This window comes from Leuresthes tenuis, unplaced genomic scaffold (assembly GCF_036924035.1).
Source record: "Leuresthes tenuis unplaced genomic scaffold, fLeuTen1.0.hap1 SCAF_18, whole genome shotgun sequence".
NCBI lineage: Eukaryota > Metazoa > Chordata > Actinopteri > Atheriniformes > Atherinopsidae > Leuresthes > Leuresthes tenuis.
In genome coordinates, this window is record NW_027325372.1 from 4,389,086 (window position 1) to 4,403,748 (window position 14,663).

Below are 14,663 nucleotides of genomic sequence, written 5' to 3' on the forward strand. Positions count from 1 at the left end.
TAGGACATCCTCAGGATCAGGCTTCAGAGTCAGACCTCAGATGAAAAGGTATAAGGTCTCAGGAAAACCTCTGTCACACTCGCACCAAACAGCCACATAAATAAAATAAATAATCGGACCAAAAGGCATCATAAAAAAAACATTTCACAATGAACTGCCACAGAGAAAAAATGTCAGACTGAACGGCATCAGCATAAAAGTTGTCATACTGAACGGCATCAGGAAAATAAATGTCAGACTGAAAGGCGACAACTTTTTAGCTGATGCCTTATGAATATGTTTCTGTGGGATTTAGCATTCCAAAATGCACAGGAAAACATATACAGTATATACAGTTTCTTTAAATTAAAAGCTGTGACTGGTTCGCAGCTCACTGCTGAGGAGGAACCAAAGTTTCACTTTCGATATAATTCAGAAAAACATGGAGTCCGTCTGATGTTTGACGGTAAAACAATTTTTACGAGCCAAACGCGTCAAAATCTAATTTCAGGCCACAAATAAGGTGAATCGGTACCAATAACACAAGTTTAAACCGGATCCGCTCGGCTGTTCGTCTCGGTTTGGTGTCGCTCCAGTCAGATACGCATAAACTGTCTGGGACTCGGTGCATCGCCATGTTGGGAGAAATACAGCCAGAATGGTTGTCCGAGGAGGTGAAAACAGGGGTAAGTAAACGATTTTGAACATCTTTAAGAAACTTGATAATGTTCCCACTGTTCGCACGTGAACGTCTCAATATTGCTTCTGCTTCTAGACGACCATCCTGGCCATAGAGTACAATGGTGGGGTCGTTCTGGGGTCTGACTCCAGAGTGTCTGCAGGGTGAGTTAGTGCATATGTGAATGTTCTTACATGCACCTGCCCTGTTTGCTTTGTGTATTGCTTTAATGTGACACAAGGTTCTTGTTCTTGTGAATCTGAATCTGGTATTATTCCATTTCAGTATGTGCACACTCACTCTTCCCTCTTATGCCTTCATTCAGGGCATCGGTGGTAAACAGAGTGATGAACAAACTGTCTCCCCTTCATGATAAGATCTACTGCGCTCTGTCAGGGTCTGCAGCAGATGCTCAGACCATTGCTGAGATGGTCAACTACCAGCTGGATGTCCACAGGTAAAAACAGTGACGGGAGACTGTTGAGTGTTGTTGCTCTTTGATTAAAATCTTCATCTGACAGTTATCAAGCCTTCATTTACACATTTTTAAATGTTCATGTCTTGATTTCTTTGACACTTCCTATCTATAGCAGATGTCTGTACTGGGATGTGGCTGCACATGCCGTTAAATAACACACAGCCATCATTTGTCAAAGGTTGCAGAGTGGTAAATCTATTAAAGAAACCACCTGTCACAACTATGTTTTAATAAGATGTAGCATTTGTTTTTCGTCATTTCTTTTTCATCAAATTTTGTAGAGTTATAGGTGAAACTTTTCAGCTACAGCTGTGTGTCTTCAGCTTCTGGCCTCGATATGATGAATCTGTTCACAGTTAAAGTCCACAGTGTTAATGTCCCGAATGTCCACTAAAATACACAAATCATATGCAATGACTACTATAGTGGCTTTCCTCAGAGTTCTTTAACTGGCTTTACGTTGGCTGTAGGATACAGATGATGCTATTTATGTAAGATGATAAGTTTGTGATCAGAACATGTACCTCTGTGTTCTATACCAGTGTCAGACCAAAAATAAACCCCTGGATCCAGAAATTATGCTTATAGAGGAAATGCAAATTGTATCATCAGACCTGTGACTGTACTCAGGTTACACCTGACGTCACACTGTGCTCACTTATAACAGGGACAGCACATTGGGCAGCACATTTAATTCTGCTGATAGAACAGACAATGTTAATGTCTGTGTTTCATATGTGGTTCTTTGGTAGTTTGCAAATATCCCAGTTGAGACTGTCAGCCTTTAATTTAAGATTCATTCATACCCCCAAACCCACAACTAGCAGTGACAGCTATAGTGAATGTGTTCCCCCTCAGGGGCCATCAATTCAAGCGCTCAGCCATATATATATAGATATATTAGCCTCTATATTATGAACTATTCTATGTGAATCTATCAGGATTAGCAAATCCATTAAATATGAACTGCAGATGTGAGTCATTAGCATTTTTAATATTTAATGATTTAATATTTTTATGACTGAATATTGTGTTTTCATGAATCTGTGTGTTGGTCATTAAGAGCAATGATCAATGTTATGTCTTCTGTCAGTATTGAGATAGGTGAGGACCCGCAGGTTCGCTCAGCTGCCACTCTGGTGAGAAACATCTCATACAAGTACAAGGAGGAGCTGTCAGCACATCTTATTGTGGCTGGTTGGGACAGAAGAGGCGGAGGGCAGGTCAGTGAACTCAAGGGGGGAGAAATCAGGCTAATAAGTAAAAAATAATAATCGGGCAGGATTATTCTTTGCTAAACCGACTTGATGTTTTCCATAAATTATATCATTGTGATCAGCCTTGCTCTCCTCCGTTCTGAACTTTGACCTCCAGGTGTTTGCAACCCTGAATGGTCTCCTGACCAGGCAGCCTTTTGCTGTCGGTGGCTCCGGCAGTTCATACGTTTACGGGTTTGTTGATGCGGAGTATCGCAGAGGAATGAACAGGGAGGAGTGCCAACAGTTTGTGGTCAACAGTAAGTTTTTCTTTTCGCACTGCTTTTGTTAAACAGAATAAAACAGATGTTTTCTTTGTCATGTTACAGTAAACTAACTGTCTTGTGAATAAATCATGCACTTCGTGTCCTCATCTGTCTCACCTCACCTCTTCTCTTCTTCTCTTTCGTGTAGCTCTCGCTTTGGCAATGAACCGTGACGGCTCCAGTGGCGGCGTGGCCTACGTGGTGACCATCGATGAAGACAGCACAGAGGAGAAAGTCATTCTCGGAAATGAACTGCCCCCTTTCTTTGACCAGTGATACATTTGTTCTCCTCACAGTAGCTATGTTTTTTTTTTAGTTTTGGGCACATCTGTCAACTAACTCAGCTTCTGAGCTATAAATGTTAGATAAGTACAATCTTGACATTCATTTCAATAAAGAGAACCATCCTTGCATTTCTGATTCGCAAAGCTCATTGTGTGATTAGTGTTGATCAGGTTTATGTTTCATAATGAAATCATCTATCCATCCATCTTCTATACCTGCTTAATCCAATTCAGAGTCACGGGGACGGGACATTTTTAGAGACACAAATTAACCTGATGTGCGTGTTTTTCATAATTAAATCAGTCTAATTTTAAAAATAAGTAATATGAGCTGTGTGCCAAATAGATGTTGATGACCCAGTTGTTAATTTCATAGGAATATTAGTGAACATATTAGTAACTCTGATTATATAATGGATGTTTTTTGCTATTTGTTCATTTAAAGCCAGCCCCTTCTCTTAAACTTGCCAGACTCATTATACAATCCTTTTGAATTATTCTTTTAATATACCTACCTTTAGCGAAACCCATATTTTAGTTTTTATGCTAGAAAAAGTCACAGAAACAATATTTCCTGATCTTTTTGGAATTAGCAGCTGCTGCTTGCTGTGATGGTTACAAACATACCGAAAAGTGGAGTCACATTGTTGCACCACCACAGAATTACATCATCAACCTTTCCCTGCATTTGGCACTTGGATGTACTGTGTCATCTGAATGAACTTTTTAAAGTTTAATTCACTCAAATGCTCTTTTTTTCTCAAACTTTATCTATGTGTGTCCCACATGTTGGAATCATGGGGATATTAGTATTCCAGTTATTATTCCAGCTTGGCAGAGGTGGGTCACATATCAATCAAATTATTGGGATCATGGGGTTTTAGACAGTGGTCTGTTGTGATGACAGCGATCATATTCTGTATGAATCGTAGTCCTGCTGCAATAAGTTTATGGGAAACCCCTGATCGTCCCAGAAAATGAAACCGAAAGTTAATGAAAACAAGTCCGGCATCGAATCAGGTCATACGAGGACGACTGCTGCCGAAAAATGGCTGTAACGATAATTCACAAAGTCGTCGCTCTGATCTTGGCGGTTTGTGTCGACTTTTCTCTCTTTTACGCATCAGGATTTGTTGTAATTCACAGCGTGTTTGGGCATCTTGCGCGTCTGTGGGTCTCTGCAGCTCTGCGCTGGTCGGCAGTTTCTGTTATAGCTTTGCTTACACTTGGGGACCTCAAACCGCTACTGATTCGTTTTATAACGGCGTACAGCCTGCTTCCAGCGGTGTTTGAAACCGGGACCAGTGCGTTTTACCGTGATGAAAGCCAATGTGGCCGAGCGACAGATGTGCGCTGCTGGTTTATGTGTGCCGCAGCGTCGCTGGCTGCTGCTCTCTTCTGGGAGATCACCATCCCGGACACCGACGAAGAGGCTGCGAATATAGAGCAGAAACAGAAATCCAGAGTTCTGTTCATGAGAGTCCTAAACCTGTACAGACCCGACTATCCCCTGCTGCTCGGAGGCGTTGTGTTCCTGTCGCTGGCAGTCATCTGTAAGTAAACAGCAGGGGATGATACTGTTATTAATGCCAAATAAGTTGTGCAGGGCTGTGATGATTAGCTATGAACATTTTGGAAAATACTGCATGGACGTTCTGATTTTGAATATTAGTATTATTGCATTTAGTTTGACTTATGACCCCCAATGAGAGACGCCATCAAAAGAGTTATCTTTGTGTTTTTGGGATATATAACTGCAACTACTGGTGATGATATTCATTTAGTGCAAATTTCCTTTATTAATGTATGTGATATTGTCCAACTGTGTTTGTCTCTTCTCAGTTGAGATGTTCATCCCGTTCTACACAGGGAGAGTCATTGACATCCTTGGCAGTAATTACAATCACAATGAATTCCTCACTGCCCTCCTCTTCATGGGCCTGTTTACTGTAGGAGGGTATGAGGCAATGTTTTCTTTTCACATGCATCCCTCTGCATGTATCTTAAGAAATACTAAACTCACTTTCACTTTGATTGACTATCTAGCTCTGTGAGTGCTGGCTGCAGAGGGGGTGTTTTACTTTGTGCCATCAGCTCATTCACATGCAGAATCAAAGCAAAGCTGTTTCAGGCTTTAACCAAACAGGAAATTGGATTCTTTGAGACCATAAAAACAGGTATGGCTGCACTGCAATTGAACTGTGAGCATAAATAAGACACAATGACAGAATGAGAGAAGAGAATCTTTATTTTCTGTGCAGGTGAGATCACATCCAGATTGTCTAAAGATACCACCCTGATGGGAAGAACAGTGTGTCTGAATGTCAACGTGATGCTGAGGACATTCATCAAGACAATGGGCATGATCACTCTGATGATGAATCTGTCATGGAAGCTCACATTCCTTGTACTGATGGAGACACCCATCACTGGGCTCATACAGAACATCTATGACACACACTACCAGGTACAAGCATGTTGGAGGAGATGTTAAATTACAATTTAATCCACAAACTCATGCTATAAACAACGCTCTTGCTGTAAAATTAAGAGCTGATTCTGGGTTTTAGGGGCCAATACTGATACATATTTAAAAAAGAATAGCTATAATATCGATATATTGACCCTTATTAGTTTCAGAATATAAATCCTTTATGTTGAAAAGAGAAAATAACGGAGTCAATCTGTTTATTAATTTACCAGAAATCTATTTCACAAACATGTTAGCTACTCACTGTTTGTAGTGCTGTTTCAGATCCAGTGCGTTACTAGTGAGTTATTTCTTTTATTGACAGTCAAAAGACTCTAAAACCAAAACTTTGCTTTGGTAATAAATAGATTATCAATCTCTTCAGCTCTTCAATCCTTTTAATTCAGTCTAACTCACTTTTTATCTGTATTGCACAAATTCCCAACAAAAACCATGTCAGTGTTCTTTACAGAGAAAGTTTGACTTAAACCCAGTCTGACACAGTCCAGTCCAGTACGACAACTTTTATGAAATGCCATTTCATAAAAACATTGTCTGGATAAGAAAACCAACAGATACACATACCACACATAATGTTCAGCCTATTAAATCATTCAATTTGATCCTTTATAAAAAAAATATTATCTCCCGTGTCAAATAACACCCTGCGTTTCCCCACTGAATCCAGCATTATCTATTGTTAAAATCCTCTGAATATTTTCAGGTTTTATCGTGTTTAAAGTCAAGAGTCTGCAGTGGATGTTTTATTTATGTGGTAGGAGCCAACACAAGGCGTCATTGGGCAAGAGGCAGTGTACATACTAAACACGTCACTTGTCCTCCACAGGGCCAACATAGGGACAAACAACAAAGCATACTTATTCTAAATTAGATCAAGTGACAGTTCTGTATTATGTTCCCCAAAAAAAACAACTTTTCATATCAGCAAACATTGAGTCTGTCATTTCAAACTATTGAATTACTAAAATATATCAAAAGCTGTTAGAATACAAAAAGCTTTTCTAACAGTTTTTAATATATTTTGGTAATTCAATAGTTGTTACACATAGTAACATCCTTCATTAAACATAAGAAAGACCAAATAAAACACAAGAGCTCATGTAAAAGCAAATATGTACACTGTATCTTTATCATGAAACCGATTTTTGCCCCCCTTCCTTTTTTCTATATAGTGTAGGTGGGGGTGGGAACGAATATGGACCACATATAACACAACGATACAAATTTGTCTGCTACAGGTCTATGTTAGCTGGTATTATCAGTCAACATACTGTATATATATTATTCAGGCTTCACATCAAACTATTCAGGATTATTTAATTTACCTTGTAATCCTTCATTTAAAATGAGTAAATACGTTGTTTTGGACAGTAATATTTACCTTGTCAATTTCCAAAGTGCAGGACTGTCATTTCTGGTGATCTGAGACAAATTATTACTTTTAACATGTAAGGTTAGTTAAATATGGGTGAGTTTTATTGTAAATAAATGTTTCCTTCTTTGTTGTTCTTTCATCAGAGGTTGTATCAGGCGATGCAGGACTCAATGGCTCATTCAAACGAAGCTGCAAATGAGGTAGTGTTTGGTATTCGTGTTGTAAGGAGTTTCAACACAGAAAACCATGAGGCCAATCGCTATGACAAACGCTTAATGGAAACACACAACCTGAAGACTCGCCGGGACATTGTCAGTGCCGTTTACCTGCTCGCACGGAGGGTAAGAAGTTTGTTTTGTATCTATGTGTGTTTTAGGATATCAGAATTGTCTGTAATTGCAGGTTCCCTCATTTAACATTTATTTTATGTGGCTGTCTGCAGTTGACAGGTTTGGGTATGCAGGTCTTCATATTATACTATGGCAGACTTTTCATTCAGAAGGGGCAGATGACCACCGGCAGCCTGGTTTCCTTTATCCTCTACCAGTCAGATCTAGGAGACAACATCAGGGTGGGTCAGATTGCATTTTTGTTACTGTAGTCTGTTTCAGGTTTTTACTTTGTTAACAGTTAAGCACTTGAATTAGGCTAAAACTATTGATATACTATATTTAATATAAAGAGTGCTTTTGTAGGTATTTAAAAAAAACATGCTTATTTCAATAAAGAACGGAACAAACACTTAATAAGCACACACACTATACCCATTACCCATACTTTCATTACCTCAGAAAGGCTAATAAATAACTAACTGTAAGAACATAAAACCTGAAAGACACTCAGATAGAACATGATTACCTGAGAGACGACTGGATAGTTCAGTTTTGTTTAAGCATATCTAACAGAATGAACTATTTCTGTCTTCTATAAACATACGTTGTGTTTGCTTGTCATCATCCAGACGCTCACTTACATCTTTGGAGACATGCTGAACTCAGTGGTGGCTGCTGGGAAAGTGTTTGAATACCTGGACCGAAAACCTCTGGTCAGCACAGACGGAAAACTCAAACCGGATCAGCTGAAAGGACATGTCAGCTACTGCCATCTCAACTTCGCCTATCCTGCAAACCCCAGTAAAACTGTGCTGCAGGTGAAAAGAATGAAAATACTATCAGAGTTATCAGAGTACGAAAGAAAATGGACATAACTGATGGATTAACATTTGAATTCACTCTATATACTGACTGGATCAATACCATGTGCTACTTTGTGCTATTTTTTAATGCATGAAAAGTGCTTTATAAATAAAGTTTGATGAATTGCAGTTGAAAAGTTCGATCTTTTGTGCCAGAACTTTTCCTTAGAGCTGAAACCAGGCCAGATGACAGCTCTTGTGGGTCCATCAGGAGAAGGAAAAAGCACCTGTGTGAGTCTGCTGGAGCGATTCTACGAGCCTCAAGATGGAGAAATTCTTCTAGATGGGGAGCGTCTGAAATCCTATGACCACCACTTCTTACACCAGAAGGTACTTAATGTGTAGAAGTTTTGCTGATGATGTTATTTGCTGAGAGCTGATATGTCTAGTCTGTTTTAAATAGTTTTGAAGTCATATAACAATGTTACAGGAAGAAATATTGTGAAAAGACAGAATTCACTTTCCAAATAGTGCCTGAAAATGTGAATTCTTCTCAAAATTTGTTTATTTTTTGGGCCTAATCAGAAATCAAGTAAGAGGAAATGCTAACGTTCAGCGGGTGCTATAACAAATCTGAGTAAATGTGTAATTATATGTGTATAATATTGTTCATACTGACTGATTAGAGTGTGTTTAACAGATTTCAGTAGTGAGCCAGGAGCCTGTTCTCTTCTCTGGCTCCATCAGAGACAACATTGCCTATGGGGTCACTGACTGCTCGATGGAAAAGATTAAGGAAGCAGCACGAAAAGCCAACGCCCATGACTTCATTGAGCAGTTGCAGAAAGGCTACGATACAGGTGAAAAAGCGTGTACTTCCCGCTGTTTTAGAAGAGTGCAAACAGCTTTGTAAAGTATGTTTGAGGAAAGTTTGATCAATGAAGGTACAACACATTATTTGGATGTTGATGAGGGATGATGGAGATTTACCTTTATTTTGAACATTTATTGTATATAGATTGTATCATTCTATATAGAACCGTGTGCAGTAAATAATGTGTCCATTTCTCAGAGGTCGGTGAGAGCGGCAGCCAGTTATCCAAGAGTGAGAGGCAGCGGATTGGCATTGCTCGAGCTCTGGTCAGACAGCCGAGGGTCCTCATTCTGGATGAAATCACCAGCTCACTGGACACTGAGAATGAAAACAAGGTATGTAGTAACTGTGGTACCGTAAACCCTCTTAAATAGTGAGAAATGTGAGATTCAAACCTGGGGTCTGTTCTCATTATCAGAAGGGTCAGTGAGTGTAACATTTTAACATCTTTTGATACAAAAAAATGTGTATAAGTAACACAGACTGCAGTAGAAACATTGAGGAAGTAAAGGAAGTATTTCTCAGATAACTGTTAAGTATATCCCAAAATAAAACAAAGAAACTTAAAGAACATATTTCTCAGAGTTACTAGCACAACAAGAAAGATCTGAACAGAAATCAAATCTTGATATATTGTGAGTGTACAGAACTCAACTTCTACAAAATATGTACCCTTTTACCTTATATGTTCAGCATCTACATTAAATAAGCTTGAAACCATTAATGTAAAATAAAATCTTACATGTGAGATAGCTGCTACTCTGGTTGTGCAGCATTTGGTAAATTCATCATTCTTGCTGATTTTCTTGTGTGTTTCTGAATTTAAGTAAATATTGAATGAATGAATAAATTGAACCAGACTGTCAGGCACAACAACTGTTAAAACAGATCATGTACAACAAACTGCATTTATTTATCACCAGTTCTGTGGAAATAAGATCTCTTCCATCAGATCAATAGCACAGTTTAATCTGTTATATACCCTTTGTTGCTCACTGGCTGCTGAACTGCTTAGCTCCACATCTGGTGAACTTATAAAGCTTCTTGTTTTTATTTTATCTTATTGAACAATACATATTCAAAGGTTTCCTCAGACATCCTTTAATTCTGCTCTCACTGAAAAAGAGAGAATGTCACTGGTGAAAGTCTAATAATGAAACTACAACTCTCTACAGGTTCTGCAGTCCCTGGCTAGCTGCCCCAACCAGACACTTCTGGTGATTGCTCACAGACTGAAGACAATTGAGAAAGCAGATCAGATTGTTGTGATTAGTGGTGGCAAAGTTGAGGAGCAGGGGAATCACCAGGAGCTGATGGACCTGAAGGGGAGCTACTACAAACTGAGAGAGAAGCTCTTCACTGAGGGGAACTCAGAACAGTGATGAAGTGCTGATGCTCGTCTGTACTGAAGCTGTTGCTTAATGCAACATGAGAGTTGTTCTCTAAGAAAATGCTGTAATGGAGTTAATGTAAATATCATATTCAGAAAGTTTTGTGCAAATAGCGAAAAGTAAAGTTTCTGAATCGTATTACTTTTATTTATTTTAAAGACTGTTGATTAAATTTCTGATTTTTGTCTGAGAGAAACAGATCCATGATATGATTTTTCATTTCATGCCCTGATATTTGATAAAGATGAATAAATATTTGACAGAACAGGTTTTTTCCCCAATAAATCTTTTGGTATCAGAGAAGCCAAAGGTTGCTTTATGGTTGCCACATAACAAATAAAAAACTGATCAACAGCACCACCTGTTTATTTGAATGTGCTTGTTTGAATGGTCATTTCTATGCCCTGCGTGACATGCTAATAAAGTCTTTTTACTAAACACAGTCGCTGGTTGTTCTACTGATATTGATCTGATGAATATTTATGGAGAAGAAGAACGTCAGCAAACGTTATCAGATTCTTTTCACAAAGTAATTAAGATAAATTCCACTCCACTACATAACTGCAGTGAAAATAACACCAACTCAAAGGTTAATGGCCACCATGCTGTAGGATAACAAGTAAAACATCTCGCTTAAATTCAGAAAAAGTAGAGAATATTCAAGAACTACTGAGAAAAGTAGTAACAATCTGCTTATCTGTGTTGGTGAGCACAGTTGTGACCTTGTGGTTTTTGTAATCACATAACAGGAGACGCTGAGTTTCTTTGGTTTGTGGTTTTAAGCCATCAGGCAACATTTTAATGCCGCAGCGGAAAGCGAAAGACATTTTTTAGGTGTACAAGAGAATGCTGTTATGCAGGGGTTGGGTTTTATTGTTGTAGCTGACCTGGAAAGTCCCTGACTATCAACATTGTTTTATTCTGGCAGAAGCTTTTTGGAAAGTTGCCTAATGTTGTGTCACAAACACCAACCCCCTCTATCGACAAAGATTAAGCTCTGTTCTGGCAACGCTTGGTGCCATTTTGTCACAACGACCGTGCATCCACAAAATGGAGGCTGAAGTCGCTTCTTGTGGAAAGGCGAGGCATTGGTTCATCGCAGATTTTAATAACGGCATGATTTCTGAGACTTAGTCAGTCCTGAATTGGTTTTATTTACATATTTTTTTCTTCTTAAATTCAAAAGGAGATTAAACTCGAACTGGTGATGGAAATTCTAAAGAGCATCCACAGAGTGTTTGCACGGCACAAGTATCTGAGAGGGGTTTCTATGTCAGGACGTTAAACACGTCTACTAGAGGATACCATACACTTTGTCTCAAGAGATTTTAAAGGATCATGTTGTCCTATGAGCTTGAAATGTCATCCTCTATTTGCTATCCTTTAAAATTATGAAGTTATCATGTGTGTTGTGATCCAGCTGAAAACCAAGCTTTTACAGGGTTAAGAATGATTCAACCTGGACATACCGGTTTCTGACCGGCACAATGACTCACCTTTAAATTTGGCTGATTCATATCAGCGATCCTGTGCCACCTGCAGGTCGTAAAGGCAGGTTGGAATAAGTTATGCAGAAGCCGCCAACAAACACAAAATGGCTGATACTGTGCAAAGAAAAGGTAGAAAATCTAGAGGTATTGAAAATAAAAGATTACCTAATGGCCTTGTGGTCCTCACTTTATGAAAATGTAATAAAGAAGCGACACTGCGTAAACCTAGTACATATGTAGTGGGCATGACTGTGTGCCTTTGAATATGTTGTCAAGCTTCTAACCAGTTGTGCACCACACTGCCACAAACTGTATGATATCTGAAACTTAGTCAATACTGAGTGTGTTTTTTTTCTTCTTATTTCAAAAGAATACTATTAGAACTGCTTGTATAAATTCTAAAGGCTCTGAGAGTGCATGCACAGCACAAGTATCTGAGCATTATTTTCATGGCAAATCATGGTCTTAAACTCGTCAAGTGTATGATAACACTTTGTCTCCATAATTTTCCTAACTTTGGGTTAGCTTATATTAATATTTATACATTAATTAAAGGACCTTATTGCTCTATTATGTGAAAATATCATCTTCTATTTGCTGTCCTTAAAAATCCTTGGATGAAATTATCATGTGTGTTGTGATCCAGCAGCAAACAAAGCTTTTTCCAGGGTTAAGAAAAAGGCAGCCTGGAGATACCGGTTTCTGGCAGGTACGATTACTCGTCTTTAAACTTGGCTGACTCCCATCAGCAATCGTGTGCCGCCTGTGGGTCATAAAGGCAGGATGGCGCTAAATTAAGCGGTAGCTGCCATCTTAGGCTCACACTTTCAAATATCAAACTCAAAATGGCCGACGCTTTGCAAAGAAACGGTAGAAAATATAGAGGTATGGTCAATAAAAGATTACCTAATGGTTTCATGGCCCTCATTCCATGAGAATGTAACAGAGAGGAGACATGATGTGATCCAAATATATACATATATAGTTTATAGGATCATGGGTCTTTGAATGTGCATATGTGCTGTGAGGCTTCTGCCCAACCAGTTCTGCACCCGACTGCCTCGCTGGAAAGTCCCGTCTCTTCTTTCTTTCACTTTCTGTCTTCACCATTATGTGTAATGAATTACTGCCTAACTCAGCCAAACCACCGACACGCCCGAGGTCTTGTGACTGAAACCATCATGATTAAATGCGTGACTTTCTTTTACCTTTATGGGGTATTTTGATGTTTGTTTTGGAAAATTGGCATTTAGTCACCCAATAACCACCGTAGATGTCGTTTATCAGAAGCAAAACTGTCTAATCACAATAAGCAGCCCATCCTGGGGAGAAACATAGAGCACAGCAGACAGATCCCCTATTGATACCTGTACACAGCCCATCTGCGTACAGTTAATTCTAGCTTTAAAACATTAATTCCTCTGTCCTTGCAAGACTACTGTCTGATGCCTTCTCCCTCAAACACTGACTACAAGGAAACAGCCTTTTGACCTGCTGCAACAGGTCTTTAAAATATTACTTAAGCCCAGTCATTCCAGCTGCACTCCATTTAATCTGACAGTCTACTGCAAAATCCTTTACAGTGTTCATGGTGTTGCATGTAAATTACTTGAAGACTAAATGTTTGATGAATTGCATTCAGTAAAATCTGCATTTTTATATTAATATTCCATATATTTGAAAGACAGTTTAATCAAGAGCAGCAGTTATCAGCTTAGCTGGAATTTAAGACGCACTTAACTGCACTACTAAACTGGATTGTTTCATTACCAAAATCTGCATCTTCTCCCTTTTGTCTGCTTTCGGCAATGACTCATGAAAACAGACTTCAATGTTGGGAGAGATGTGCAACACAAGTGTGGGTTGTTAACTTTTGCTGGGTCATCTTCAGAAGAAGAAGAGGTTAGGCTGACAGTCACTTGACAAATTAGCTTCACTGCAACATAATACCTGCTACTTTGCTCCTTTTTAAATCAAAAGTGTTGGAGGTGCTGAAGCAGCTCAAAGCACAACAGAAATGACACCAATGTAGCGTAATTTCGAGACCTCAGCTCGTTTTGTTTGACAGATGTTTGAAACATGAGTTCTGATAGAATAAAATAGACATGGTGAACACACTCCCAGAATCTCAAAATAAAGCAGTTGAACTGGTAGGTCAGAAGCTGATCAATTAGATATACTGTATTGTCTGGTGTAATATTAACTACATATCTCCACTGTGAAGTATTTGTATGGTTTTATAGACAGGTAAACTCCCTCAATCTTTTTGTAAATCCCCTAACTTACCCTGAGGAGAGGGAGATTTACAACATCTACCACAGCACAAGGCAGTAAAATCACAGTTTATATGTGCTTTGATAACTTGATAGTAATGAAAAAACCTCCAATCAAACACATAAGGCATGATCAGCTGAGGGAAAGCACTAAGTTTAATATGCAAAGGGCTGGATGACACAACAGAAACTGAGCCTCTATCAGCTCAAATATCATGCCACTGCTTTGCCTTTAAGACAGAATCACAGCGCCACAGCTGGTTATATTTGGCACTTTTACCAGAAGTCATGTGATTTCCTGGAAGCGCTGAGACGGTAGATTGGCAAAAGTTAGGGGATTCTCAAAAGCCTCTGCACATTGTGGAATCATTGCTCTTGACTGACATCTAGTGAGAGCAACAACACAGAGATATGAACCACAACAAGAAGTGGTTTAGACAACGATAGGTTTTGTGTGCTGTGTGATGCAGATCCACAGGAAACCAAAATCATATAAGTACACAGGTATGATACCAACATCTGAAGCCTCAATGCCACATGAGTGCAAACCGAAACCTACTGAAACTGAGGCTGACATGTCAACAGAGGTCTCAATTCCTCTGCTTAAACACACATTATTGTGAGTTATTTTTTAAACACAAGTCGTACTTTATAAGAAGGGAAGATTTCAGTAGAGGGTTTCAAATACAGAC

At 39.0% G+C, this 14,663-nt stretch overlaps 2 protein-coding genes across 2 annotated transcripts; both read left to right on the forward strand.

Annotated features, from left to right (window-relative positions):
- Positions 1-375: 375 nt before the first annotated feature.
- On the forward strand, positions 376-3,086 carry psmb9a (proteasome 20S subunit beta 9a). Its single transcript, XM_072369849.1, has 6 exons — positions 376-665; positions 755-822; positions 984-1,115; positions 2,230-2,359; positions 2,511-2,652; positions 2,807-3,086. The coding sequence occupies exons 1-6, from the start codon at positions 615-617 to the stop codon at positions 2,932-2,934; spliced, it is 651 nt and encodes a 216-aa protein (XP_072225950.1). The 5' UTR covers positions 376-614; the 3' UTR covers positions 2,935-3,086.
- An 862-nt stretch (positions 3,087-3,948) lies between these two features.
- Positions 3,949-10,653, forward strand: tap2a (transporter associated with antigen processing, subunit type a). Its single transcript, XM_072369833.1, has 11 exons — positions 3,949-4,495; positions 4,785-4,899; positions 4,989-5,119; positions 5,204-5,409; positions 6,952-7,149; positions 7,251-7,379; positions 7,770-7,958; positions 8,160-8,333; positions 8,644-8,803; positions 9,016-9,152; positions 9,993-10,653. Exons 1-11 carry the CDS (start codon positions 3,991-3,993, stop codon positions 10,197-10,199), a joined length of 2,151 nt encoding a protein of 716 aa, XP_072225934.1. The 5' UTR covers positions 3,949-3,990; the 3' UTR covers positions 10,200-10,653.
- Positions 10,654-14,663: the final 4,010 nt, after the last annotated feature.

Excerpts from the sequence above, each read along its gene's own strand:
- psmb9a (XM_072369849.1), top strand. The coding sequence starts at position 615 with ATGTTGGGAGAAATACAGCCAGAATGGTTGTCCGAGGAGGTGAAAACA. Across the intron at positions 823-983 it reads GACTCCAGAGTGTCTGCAGG|GGCATCGGTGGTAAACAGAG; the intron begins GTGAGTTAGTGC and ends GCCTTCATTCAG. Across the intron at positions 1,116-2,229 it reads TACCAGCTGGATGTCCACAG|TATTGAGATAGGTGAGGACC; the intron begins GTAAAAACAGTG and ends GTCTTCTGTCAG.
- tap2a (XM_072369833.1), top strand. The coding sequence starts at position 3,991 with ATGGCTGTAACGATAATTCACAAAGTCGTCGCTCTGATCTTGGCGGTT. Across the intron at positions 4,496-4,784 it reads CCTGTCGCTGGCAGTCATCT|TTGAGATGTTCATCCCGTTC; the intron begins GTAAGTAAACAG and ends GTCTCTTCTCAG. Across the intron at positions 7,959-8,159 it reads CCAGTAAAACTGTGCTGCAG|AACTTTTCCTTAGAGCTGAA; the intron begins GTGAAAAGAATG and ends CTTTTGTGCCAG.